The sequence below is a fragment of the Salvelinus sp. IW2-2015 genome, unplaced genomic scaffold (assembly GCF_002910315.2).
Source record: "Salvelinus sp. IW2-2015 unplaced genomic scaffold, ASM291031v2 Un_scaffold2768, whole genome shotgun sequence".
Classification (NCBI taxonomy): domain Eukaryota; kingdom Metazoa; phylum Chordata; class Actinopteri; order Salmoniformes; family Salmonidae; genus Salvelinus; species Salvelinus sp. IW2-2015.
This window is the reverse complement of record NW_019944070.1, coordinates 150,592-163,878: the sequence shown is the minus strand read 5'-3', so window position 1 is coordinate 163,878 and position 13,287 is coordinate 150,592. Positions and strand designations below refer to the sequence as shown.

General features: G+C 39.6%; 2 protein-coding genes and 1 long non-coding RNA gene across 3 annotated transcripts in view; 2 read left to right on the top strand and 1 right to left on the bottom strand.

Moving 5' to 3' along the window:
- Positions 1–8,875, top strand: part of LOC112074699 (collagen alpha-1(XVI) chain-like) — an 18,618-nt gene extending 9,743 nt beyond the window's left edge. The window contains exons 5-9 of the mRNA XM_024141816.2: positions 6,249–6,443; positions 6,655–6,718; positions 6,868–7,041; positions 7,203–7,280; positions 7,435–8,875. Coding sequence (XP_023997584.1) covers positions 6,249–6,443; positions 6,655–6,718; positions 6,868–7,041; positions 7,203–7,280; positions 7,435–7,628 — 705 coding nt within the window. The 3' untranslated portion in view covers positions 7,629–8,875. The remainder of the gene's footprint in view (positions 1–6,248; positions 6,444–6,654; positions 6,719–6,867; positions 7,042–7,202; positions 7,281–7,434) is intronic.
- Positions 1–13,287, top strand: part of LOC112074703 (uncharacterized) — a 100,290-nt gene that overhangs the window by 33,163 nt on the left and 53,840 nt on the right. The gene's annotated exons all lie outside the window — the stretch shown is intronic.
- Positions 11,286–13,287, bottom strand: part of LOC112074700 (collagen alpha-2(IX) chain-like) — a 17,214-nt gene continuing 15,212 nt past the window's right edge. Inside the window, exon 10 of the mRNA XM_024141817.2 lies at positions 11,286–11,887. Within this exon, the coding sequence (XP_023997585.2) occupies positions 11,682–11,887 (206 nt within the window). The 3' untranslated portion in view covers positions 11,286–11,681. The remainder of the gene's footprint in view (positions 11,888–13,287) is intronic.

The window sequence follows — 13,287 nt, the reverse complement described above, 5'->3', positions numbered from 1 at the left end:
CACACCTGTATTCTTACTATTCGCTCACTCCCACTTAAATGCTTTTCTTTACCTATAACGGTGTTGAAACTATAGGTGTTAGCCAAACTATATTATTTTATATCATATCCTCAACCTCATAGTAATATAGAGTATTCAATTATTTATATTTCACTATATAAAAGCTATAGTGTGTAGTCCTCATAATCTTTGGTTACTCTCTTTCCCATACTAACTTATAGTAATACTACAATATTTATACATATGAACTATAGTAATACTACATATTTTATACAATACAAAACTTATAGTAATACTACAATATTTATACGATACTAAACTATAGTAATACTACAGTATTATACCATACTTAAACTATAGTCATACTACACTATTTATACATACTAAACTATAGTAATACTACATGTTTTATACCTATAAACTATATAGTATACTACATTATTTATACCATACTGAACTGTAGTAATACTACAATAGTCATACCATACTAAACTATAGTAATATCTACATTATTTATACCATACTGAACTGTAGTAATACTACATTATTTATATCATACTAAACTATAGTAAGACTATATAATATTTATACCATACTAAACTATAGTAAGATTACAAATATTTATACCATACTAAACTATAGTAATACTACAATATTTTACTACTAAACTATAGTAATACTAAATATTTATACGATACTAACTATAGTAATACTACAGTATTTATACATACTAAACTATAGTAATACTACAATATTTTACATACTAAACTATAGTAAGACTACAATATTTTATACCATACTAAACTATAGTAAGACTACAATATTTATACTAACTAAACTATAGTAATACTACAATATTTATACCATACTAAACTATAGTAATACTACAATATTTATACCATACTAAACTATAGTATACTACATAGTTATACCATACTAAACTATAGTAATACTACAATATTTATACCATACTAAATATAGTAATCCTACAATATTTATACATACTAAACTATAGTAATACTACATATTTTATACCATACTAAACTATAGTAATAACTAATATTTATACCATACTAAACTATAGTCTACTACAATATTTATACATACTAAACTATAGTACTACTAAATATTTATACCATACTAAACTATAGTATACTACAAATATTTTATACCATATAAACTATAGTAACACTACTATATTTATACCATACTAAACTATAGTAATACTACAATATTTATACCATACTAAACTATAGTAATACTACAATATTTATACCATACTACACTATAGTATACTACAATATTTATACCATACTAAACTATAGTAACACTACAATATTTATACCATATCTAAACTATAGTAATACTAACAATATGTATACTATACTAAACTATAGTAATACTAAAATATTTTATACATATAAACTATAGTAATATACAATATTTATACCATACTAAACTATAGTAAACTACAATATTTATAATACAACTATAGTATACTACATATTTATACATATAAACTATAGTAATACTAAATATTTATACATACTAAACTATAGTAATACTACATTATTTATACTATACTAAATATAGTAATACTACATTATTTTATACCATACTAAACTATAGTAATACTAAATATTTATACATACTAACATAGTAATACTACAGTATTATACATTAATATGTAATACTACAATATGTATATGATATAAACTATAGTAATACTACATATTTATACCATATAACTATAGTAATACTACATTTTATACCATACTAAATATAGTAATTAATTTTTATACCATACTAAACTATAGTAACTAAATTTTATACATAGTAACTATAGTATTATCATGTGGACTGGTTACCTCAGATATGGCCTCCGCTACTAAAGAGTATTATGGGAGGGTAGTCCAGGGGCTGAGGGGCTGTAGTCCAGGGGCTGAGGGCTGTAGTCCAGGGGCTGAGGGTTGTAGTCCAGGGGCTGAGGGCTGAAGTCCAGGGCTGAGGGCTGTAGTCCAGGGGCTGAGGGCTGTAGTCCTGGCCAGGATCCGGTTCTGAACACTCTCTGTTAGTTCTGGCTGATTCAGCAAACTCCCTCAACTCCGACATCAGACATCAGTTATGTCCCAAATAGCACCCTTTCCCTATATAGTGCACTACCATTAACCAGAGTTTATGGGCCCTGTTTAAAAGTAGTGCATATAAAGTGGATAGGTTGCCATCTGGGACGTATCCATCATTTGATGAAGCTCCTTTTGGCATGACTCTCCACATTCACCTCAAATACCCTCCCTGGCAATACCTCGTTTTCCTAACTCAGCCCTCCTGTCCTCTACAACTGAAATCCTCTACACAGATACAGTACAGTACTGTAGTCATCTACACCAGATACAGTACAGTAACTGTAGTCTCTACAACCAGATACAGTACAGTAACTGTAGTCCTCTACACTAGATACAGTACAGTAACTGTAGTCTCTACACTAGATACAGTACAGTAACTGTAGTCTCTACACAGATACGTACAGTATGTAGTCCTCTACCAGATACAGTACAGTACTGTAGTCCTCTACACTAGATACAGTACAGTAACTGTAGTCTCTACACTAGATACAGTAAGTAACTGTAGTCCTCTACACTAGATACAGTACAGTACTGTAGTCCTCTACACTAGATACAGTACAGTAACTGTAGTCCTCTACACAGATACAGTACAGTAACTGTAGTCCTCTACACAGATACAGTACAGTAACTGTAGTCCTCTACACTAGATACAGTACAGTAACTGTAGTCCTCTACACGATACAGTACAGTAATGTAGTCCTCTAACTAGATACAGTACAGTAACGTAGTCCTCTACACAGATACAGTAGTAACTGTAGTCCTCTACACTAGATACAGTACAGTAACTGTAGTCCTCTACCCAGATACAGTACAGTAACTGTAGTCTCTACACTAGATACAGTACGTAACTGTAGTCCTCTACACTAGATACAGTACAGTAACTGTAGTCCTCTACACTAGATACAGTACAGTAACTGTAGTCCTCTATCACTAGATACAGTACAGTAACTGTAGTCCTCTACACTAGATACAGTACAGTAACGTAGTCCTCTACACTAGATACAGTCAGTAACTGTAGTCTTCTACACCAGATACAGTCAGTAACTGTAGTCCTCTACACTAGATACAGTACAGTAACTGTAGTCTTCACTAGATACAGTACAGTAACTGTAGTCTTCTACACTAGATACAGTACAGTAACTGTAGTTCTACACTGATACAGTAGTAATGTAGTCCTCTACACCAGATACAGTAGTAACTGTAGTCCTCACACTAGATACAGTACAGTAACTGTAGTCCTCTACACTAGATACAGTACAGTAACTGTAGTCCTTACTAAACAGATACAGTACAGTAACTGTAGTCCTCTACACTAGATACAGTACAGTAACTGTAGTCCTCTACACTAGATACAGTACAGTAACTGTAGTCCTCTACACTAGATACAGTACAGTAACTGTAGTCCTACACTAGATACAGTACAGTAACTAAGTACCTCTAACAGATACAGTACAGTACTGTAGTCATCTCACACTAGATACAGTACAGTAACTGTAGTCTCTACACTAGATACAGTACAGTAACTGTAGTCCTCTACACTAGTACAGTACAGTAACGTAGTCCTCTACACTCTAGATACAGTACAGTAACTGTAGTCCTTACACTAGATACAGTACAGTAACTGTAGTCCTCTACACTAGATCAGTACAGTAACTGTAGTCCTCTACACAGATACAGTACAGTAACTGTAGTCCTCTACACTAGATAGTACAGTAACTGTAGTCCTACACTAGATACAGTCAGTAACTGTAGTCCTCTACTAGATACAGTACAGTAACTGTAGTCCTCTACACTAGATACAGTACAGTAACTGTAGTCCTCTACACTAGATCAGTACAGTAATGTAGTCCTCTACACTAGATACAGTACAGTAACTGTAGTCCTCTACAATAATACAGTACGTACTGTAGTCTCTAAACCAGATACAGTAAGTAACTGTAGTCCTCTACACTAGATACAGTGAGTAACGTGTAGTCCTTACACCAGATACAGTAAGTAATGTAGTCCTCTACACTAGATACAGTACAGTAACTAGTCATCTAAAATATACAGTACAGTAACTGTAGTCCTCTACACTAGATACAGTGGCAGATAACTGTAGTCCTCTACACAGATACAGTACAGAACTGTGTTTTCTCTACACCAGATCTCAGTAACTGTAGTCCTCTACACTAGATACAGTACAGTAACTGTAGTCCTCTACACCAGATACAGTACAGTAACTGTAGTCCTCTACACTAGATACAGTGCAGTAACTGTAGTCCTCGTACACTAGATACAGTTACAGTAACTGTAGTCCTCTACACCAGATACAGTACAGTAACTGTAGTCTCACACTAGAATCAGTGCAGTAACCAATATAAGTTATTTTCTATCCCCTGGATAATGTTATTTACTGTGGGAGCGGAGACATGAGATGAGGTGATTTGTCATTGTGACAGGAAGGCTTTGTCATGGCTTTTAACTGTAGTAGTACAGAATACAGAGGAGAATCTCTTTATCTTCTTCCTCTTCTTCTGCTCTCTATTTCATCAGTCGGGTCCAGTGTCCGGTGGTGACGTGTAAAAGTCAGCCCTCCTTAATGGCCAGCTTTGTTTCACATAAATCACACATGTCTGTCTCAGGATGTTGTTTACAGTGTGTGGGCTAGGCTCCATACAGASTGTATTTACTGAGTCTGGGAGGCTGTGCATCCCATATGGCACCCTATTACCTATGGGCCCCGGTCAAAAGCAGTGCACTACATCGGMAATAGGGTGCCATTTGGGATACGATCCTGTGTCTGTGTTTTTATTGTGTAGAAGGACGTAAGTAAGGAATACGCTAGAGGCTGGGTCGGGCCCGATTACAATCTAAAGTGGACACTGCCCCCTTGTTGACTCTCCTTCAAGGGTCTGACAGGAATAGGTTCAAATCAAATTGTATTAGTCACATGCGCCAAATACAACAGGTGTAGACCTTACAGTGAAATGCTTACATACGAGCCCKTAACCAACAATGCCGTTTCAAAAAAATATGGAAAAGGGTAAAAGATAAAAGTAATAAGTAATTAAAGGGCAGCAGTAATGTCAAAAAGCGAGACTATATACAGGGGGGTACCGGTACAGAGTCCATGTGCGGGCACTGCAAATAGTCTGGGTAGCCCTTTGATTAGCTGTTCAGGAGTCTTATGGCTTGGGGGTAGAAGCTGTTTAGAAGCCTCTTGGACCTAGTCTTGGCGCTCCTGTACCGCTTGCCGTGCGATAGCAGAGATAACAGTCTATGACTAGGGTGGCTGGAGTCTTTAACAATTTGTAGGGCCCTTCTCTGGACACGCCTGGTATAGAGGTCCTGGATGGCAGGAAGTTTGGTCCCAGTGATGTACTGGACTGTTCGCACTACTATCTGTAGTGCCTTGCTGTCGGAGGCCGAGCAGTTTGCCACTACCAGTCAGGATGCTCTCGATGGTGCAGCTGAAGAACCTTTTGAGGATCTGAGGACCCATGCCAAATCTTTTCAGTCCCCTGAGTTGGAATAGGTTTTGTCGTGCCCTCTTCACGACTGTCTTGGTGTGCTTGGACCATGTTAGTTTGTTGGTGATGTGGACACCAAGGAACTTGAAGCTCTCACCAGGGGGGGGCTGCTCCCCTGCAGCCCCGTCTATGAGAATGGTGGTGTGCTTTGTCCTCATTTTCCTGTAGTCTATAATCATCTCCTTTGTCTTGATCACGTTGAGGGAGAGGTTGTTGTCCTGGCACCACACGGCCAGGTCTCTGACCTCCTCCCTATAGGCTGTCTCGTCGTTGTRGGTGATCAGGCCTACCACTGTTGTGTCATCAGCAAATTGAATGATGATATTGGAGTCGTGCTTGGCKGTGCAGTCATGAGTAAACAGGGAGTACAGGAGGGGACTAATCACGCACCCCTGAGGGGTTGGTGGACACAGTTTGATAGAAGTTGGATTGTTGAAGATACATGAGTGTCATTGTGCAGGAGTTCATCTTTTCAATCTTCAATGTAAAACACTGTTGTCGGTGGTCGAACAGTACTCTTCAGTGATTGGATGTCTGACTAACTCACTACCTCGCAACCCTCTTCTCTCTTCTCCTTTTCTGACTCTCTCTCCCGCTCTCTTTCTCTCAGGGTGAGCCAGGTGCCCCAGGTCAGAGGGGTACGCCAGGGGAACGAGGTCGCCCCGGACCKCCTGGTGGAGGGGGGTACTCCTCCAAAGCTGATACCCCAGTGATGGGCCCAGTGGGACCCAGGGGAGAGAGGGGCACCCCGGGCTCACCAGGCCCTTCAGGGTCCACTGGACCTCCAGGAATACCAGGCAACGAGGTGAGACCTTAGCTACTAAGGTGAATTGCATCGATTATGAATTGATTACTTGTTATGTTTGTGTTTGTTCCACAATGTCTAATGGAACACAAAACCAACAGTTTGGTCAAAAGACTAAAACCCAAAAGTGGTGGTTAGGTCTTCTCTTATGTCTCTCTCTCTCTCTCGCTCTCGCTCTCGCTCTCGCTCTCGCTCTCTCTCTAATCCACAGCCTGTGGTCAACTATGACAACATCAAGGACTTCATTCGCCAGCAGGTCATCAAGATATTTGATGGTGAGAACATGGTCTTATTTTCGTTTAGGTTTATCACCAATACTTTACATCTTCCCGTATTTCCTAATTGAGCAATGGCAGAGAATGGAAACAGCTTTATTGATTATTAGGTGGTTTATCTACTGGAGTTGTACTGTATCCCCCTACAGAGAGGATGGCCTACTTCATGTCTCGCATGCAGCAGCCACAAGAGGTATCGTCCCCCGGTCGTCCTGGCCCCCCAGGGAAGGAAGGTAACCCAGGTAGAAATGGGACTCCAGGGGCCCCGGGTCAGCCAGGACAGATAGGCAGAGAGGGTCGCCAAGGAGTCCTGGGACCACAGGGTGAGTCTAGACTTCACTTGATTTCTTTTGTCGTAACTCCTGAATACCACGGTCATGATAAATACATAGGAGATCATAAACAGTTATGACAAGTGATGTCAGCTTAGCGTAGCATAAAGGTTAGCTACTCTATCAAGTGATGTCCTCTGTCGTGTCTGCAGGTCCAAGAGGTCTGAAGGGAGAGAAAGGTGACAAGGGTGTAGGGGAGATGGGTGACAGTGGACCCCCAGGAGCACCAGGTGAGACYCCACATCAGCCTGTTGAAATGTTTAACTCTCCACTATCCTGCCAAAGCTTCATTAAGTTAGATCTTTCAACTGCTCTGCTCTTTTATAGTCACTGTGTATCCAGTGCTTCAATGATGTTCTCTGTCCCTTCATCCCCCTGCCCCAGGTGTCCCGGGCCCCCCAGGCTATGGCAAGATGGGCCCCAGCGGCCCCGTGGGTCAGCAGGGGATCCCTGGAGTCTCAGGAACCCCTGGACAGCCYGGCCAGAAGGGCAGGGAGGGCCGGTGTAACCCCTCTGACTGTATGAGCCAACCAATAGAGTGGAACCCTAAGGGCCCTCCCGTCAAGGGCCCCTACTAGAGAGAGAGAGATTATTGAAGAGGAGAGGAGGCGAGGAGACACAGAGAAGATGGAGAGATAGAAGAAACCAACCCAAAGACCAGAAGGCACTAGAGACAGAAGTGGAGGGGTGAAGAGAGAGAGAKGAGAGAACAAAAGACCAGTCAATCAACAGAACTCATCCTACGAAAACAAGTGAATACTGAGGCACCCATAGTTGATGTGGTCCTCTTCATCCATCCCTAATTCATCAAAGTGTTTGCCAGTTAGCTGTCCACCTCACCGCCTGTGTAGAAAATATATACAGATGTAGGATCTTAATTTGAGCCAGTTTGCTAAAGCAGGAWAACAATCCTGCAGCAACAGGAAATGTTAATTATTATGTAGATTATAATTAATGGACGTTTTTGTCGTGGTTGATACATGTTCCTAATAGAAAATCAAGTATTACATTTCTAAGTGGAAATTACAAACGTTAGAAGCCTTTTTAAACATCAAATACACTACACATTTTAAATGTCCTGCATTGTAGGAAAGTTCATCCTGCAACAGCGTGATCAAATTAAGATTTTACATCTGTATGTGTAGGACCTTCTTCTAACTGAAGACTTAGTKCTGGCTGAAGGGGCTTTGATAAAGGAGATAATGTGGACACCACTATCCTGCCTCTCTACTCTCTGTCTTATCCGTTCTGTTCATTCCTTCAAAATTTCCCAACTTTAGCTGTAAGTTCATTCTATAAGATATACATGCTTAGTTTGATAATACCAGCAAGAGCAAATCCACCCTTCAAAAAACTACCTGCAAACTCTTCCTCATCATCACTATCACCCTCGTCTTCATTCTGATTATAAAACGTGCCCGTTGGGAGTATTAGACAGCTGCTTTGTGCTGTTCTGCTTTGATCTTGCTTCTCTCTAGCAATAGAAACAGAATGAATAGAACWGACATGGCACTCCCATTCCAAATGTTCTTTATTCTTTATGCATGCTATGTTGTTTATGTTATTTCTATGCTTGAATATACACCATCACTTGAATGATGTCTGATGCTTTAACAGATCTGTACGCTATATAATGGCCTTCTCACCTTCTCTTCCCTGTTTGTGTGAGAAGAACATAATGTCCACCTTCCCAGAGTGCCTGTTTTGTAAATATTTATATTTATATAATGGCTTTTTATACCTTTTGTATTTTGGAGTTGGCGTCAGCATGGCTTACCGTGTGTTTGTTATGGTCAACTGTCATGTATCCACTACCAGTGGGTTTTTGTCATGTATCCACTACCAGATTTTATAGGGAGTAATTTGTTCTGTAAAACAAATTATTTATGAGGGAATTGTGCCTTTTGTATAAAAGCAGATTGGATTTATATATGGTGGTATTATTATGCTTTGGAAGGTATTTTCATGCGTGTCTTATAAAGTACAGGACATCATGTTCAATGGTAGCATTTTCAAAACTGCCTCAAAAATCACTTTTCTTGTTATATAGCAATCTATTAACAGGTGTCTTACCACACTKCCAAACTTATTTTTCACAACAGATGAACTTGAAAGGGATCATTTGCTCCTCGAGTACACCACTGGTGTACCTAGGATTTTCAGAAATCCTGGTTGAAAGATTCCCAGAATCAGGAGGGGATAAGCAGGAAATCTGTGAATGTTCCAAACAGAATTTCTGGAAGCTTGGTGATTTTGGGAAAGTTCCCATAATTTAGCGATCCTAAGCAGAAGTACATTCTTTWTGACCACTAAGAGTTTTCAATGTCATTATCAAACATAAGAGAAAAAAGTTGAATATCCATATTCACTCATACCATCGCTGGCATCTCTGTGCCAACCAGCTTCTCCCTGTATCCATTACTAACTGAGTACAACTTGTATGTCTCCTGCCTTGTATGTTGTGTTGTTTTTTAGTTTGACCTGTCATATATACACTACAGGGTGTCACCAACCGCTAGCTATGTAATGGATATCACCAGGTTTAGAATCATATAGATGTTCTGAGTTGTTATTGGAGTTTTTTCCTGAACATGTGACCTGTCCAGAGTATTTCCTGGTCAGGAATAACTACTGACCCTAGGTATACTAAATACCCAAACAATAACATATCTCCCCTCTTCATTCCTAGCTTTTACAAATATCTTGTTAAAACAACAGKACTGTTTCCCTGCTATTCTCAGTAGATCTGATTGTTTCTATGTTACCGGTACATTTTATTAAGCCATCCTGTGTAAAGAGATGGTTTTTTTTTATGGAAACTTTTCTGGAAAAGCTAATAAATTTTGCAAAGCAGACATGTTGTTGATCAACAGATCAGAGACATCCAAGTATGTAATGTGACTAGTTCACTGTGGTGTTGCCACACCATCAATGTGCACAGTGTCTTTCCTTGGAAGGCCTTTCCTTGGTTCTCTGATTGAAAGCATACTAAGGATAAAACTTTAACTAGCACTTTATTTTAATGATTCTGCTTTTCAGTCTAGACTCTTCCCGTTAAACCGTCTCTAAACCCACTGGAATAATGACCATGTCATTTTAGTACAATAATTGTTTCTATTCAGAGATCCAACGGTTCCCACATGGTAGGGAAGAACATTCAGGTTTTACAAAACTTTCTTTTTTATTGTTTTGGAATTGGTTGACCTGAACAACCAGGGGGAAAAGAAATTAAATGTCTTTACAGATYAATCATATAAAGAACAATAAATAGATAGTTTGTGTTAATGAAAATAATATGTCCTAGTTGTTAGAATGTTYACATTGATTGACCCTGTAGTTGACAGTGACATAGAAAGATTGATTACTGTATCTGATCTGTTTGGAAAAGCAGTCATTTCAACTTTTGAACTTTATTGCTGATTAGGTTCATTAATACAGGGGTTGTTTTGGTTGGATCATATTCTAACCCATCCTCTTTTTTCTCTACATAAAATCAACAAACATTTACAAGGTTGTACAGCACTGAATTATGGGAAATAGATGGGAGTGCCCATCAGGATGTGKTGTTGCCAGTCAACTAGAGGAAGAGATCAAGGCTAAAGAAAAAATGTTTTCTAAAATGAGGCAAAGGTASATGTGAGATAAAAAAGGGGTTTCATTATTTCACTCAAGCATACAGGCGAGGAGTTTAGCAATACATCTTACAGTATGGAGTGTGGATTTTGATCCTAATCTTTTATTGGTACTTTTGTGTACACTTGTAAGCCACTTGTTGTTTGGTGGCYGGTGGAGTGGGTCATATGCTTGCCTTTTCTGCTTCAAAACATATTTAAAAATTCAAATTCCAGGTATTAAACAATAGCATTTAAAGTGACCACGGTATATAAAATAAAAAAGCACCAATCATTAGACACAAAGTCTATCTCTAGTCCTCCCAGTCCAGGGGCTACGGCTACTACCGATGACATTATCAATGACGTCACTGGATATGATTCTGATGTCACTACGTTTCTCCCATGATGCGTTCAAGACAACTGGGAACCCGAAAAAAAATCATGACGTCAGTGATCTTCAGGTTGGAAAGTTGAAGCTCTAGAAAGAGGCCTGAGAATTCCGAGTTGGAATTCCGAGTTGGATGACCGTTCAAAACTATTTTTTCCAGTCGGAGCTCGTTTTTCTTTCTGAGTTCCCAGATGTTTTGAACGCACTGAAGTCGGAAGTCAGAGATTTCAGAGTTCTGAGCACCCAGTTGTTTTGAACGCGGCATCATTCTCTTTCCCTCTGTGGTTGGGGGTGAGGCAGTTGGACGTGACTGACATTGACATCAGCCAATCCCGAACCAGAGACTGTAAATTCAGAGGGGTGTTATTGGCTGTGAGTGGCTGTCCTCAGGGTGATTTAAAGTAGATGGGCATYGTGTATGTTGCAAACAGTCTCCAAACAGTTAAACTGAAAGTCGTCAGTTTAGAGGTCAGAGGGGCAATGTCAGTCACGATAGTATTGCCCCCACTCCTCGCTCTCGTTGGTATCCAATAAAGAAGAGTTCTCTCTCTCCTCTATCCCTGCTTCTCTCTCTTCTGTCTCTCTCTTTCTCCCTGGTGTTGTGGGGCTCTTGATGGAGAGGTCTCAGGTTAGACTCCTGGGCCCTTGACCCTGGCGGAGTCCTGTAGTCTGGGGGAGGTGTAYGCAGAGGCAGCTAGGCAGGCTGCAGCCTCACAGAACCCTGGAAGACCAGTGGGGCCCGCCTTACCAGGACGACCAGCCTCTCCTGCCGAGCCCTGGGGGCCTCGCTCACCAGGCTTACCATTTCGAGCCACTCCGTCAATACCAGGGGGACCTGAGGAGGAAGGGTTTTAAAGTTTTACRTTGACACCATGACTTCCTGAGGTAAGTTGATACACTTTTTATTGTAATATTTTTTGTAATTATTTTGTACAATAAACTAAAACATACATAGACAAAAACAATAGACAATTTAACATTTACATACATACATTTCCACAAACATAATGATATCACATTTGCTCAGACCCACATGTTCCCACCGTATCAACACCCATTGCTGTTTCTAATGCTTGTTAGACTCTGCCCCATATTACCTCAAATGTTTCTGTCTGTAGCCAGATGTCTTTTCAATATTTAAATAATAAAGCCATGTCATGCCATGTCATGAAATATGCAGATAGTTGTATTAAAAGTAAATGTACATTGTAAAACTTCAGACTGCCAGCGCAGCTTTTTAACTCTGCCCAGAACTTTTGGACTTTATAGCACTCCCAGAAGGCATGAATTATTGACTCATTGTTAGTTTTACACTAAAGACACGACTCTGCAGTTGTAGTGTAGAATTTGTTAATTTTTGTTTTTTGTATATTAAATTCTATACATTTAGATTTGTTTATACTGGATTAAGAGTACAGTTTTGTTAACTGTAATTTTGTTCATTATGTTCCAACACTGCCTCCATCTTGTGCCAATATCTATTATTTTTAAGCCTTGGTTCCAATAGTTTATATTTTTTTCTAACAGATTGTCACTGTGATAGACTCTCTGCAAGGTGGTGTATATCTTACCTATCATATGAGCATCTGTTTTTGACTCAAACAGGATTACCTCAATATTTCTCTGATGTTCAAAAGTGTTCAGGTCGATATTTTGTCATATAAAACTTTTAAGTTGCATTTTTTTAAATCTAACATTCATTTAAATAGGCAAGTCAGTTAAGAACAAATTCTTATTTTACAATGACGGCCTACCCCGGCCAAGCCCTCCTCTAACCCGGACAACTGTGCGCCACCCTATGGGACTACTGATCACCGCCGGTTGTGCTACAGCCCAGGATTGAACCAAGGTCTGTAGTGATGCCTCTAGCACTGACATGCAGTGGCTCAAGAAGAACCACATTAAGGTCCTGGAGTGGCCTAGCCAGTCTCCAGACCTTAATCCCATAGACAATCTGTGGAGGGAGCTGAAGGTTCGAGTTGCCAAACGTCAGTCTCGAAACCTTAATGACTTGGAGAAGATCTGCAAAGAGGAGTGGGACAAAATCCCTCCTGAGATGTGTGCAAACCTGGTGGCCAACTACAAGAAACGTCTGACCTCTGTGATTGCCAACAAGGGTTTTGCCACCAAGTACTAAGTCATGTTTTGCAGAGGGGTCAAATACTTATTTCCCTCATTAAAATGCAAATCAATTTATAACATTTATGACATGCGTTTTTCTGGATTTTTTTGTTG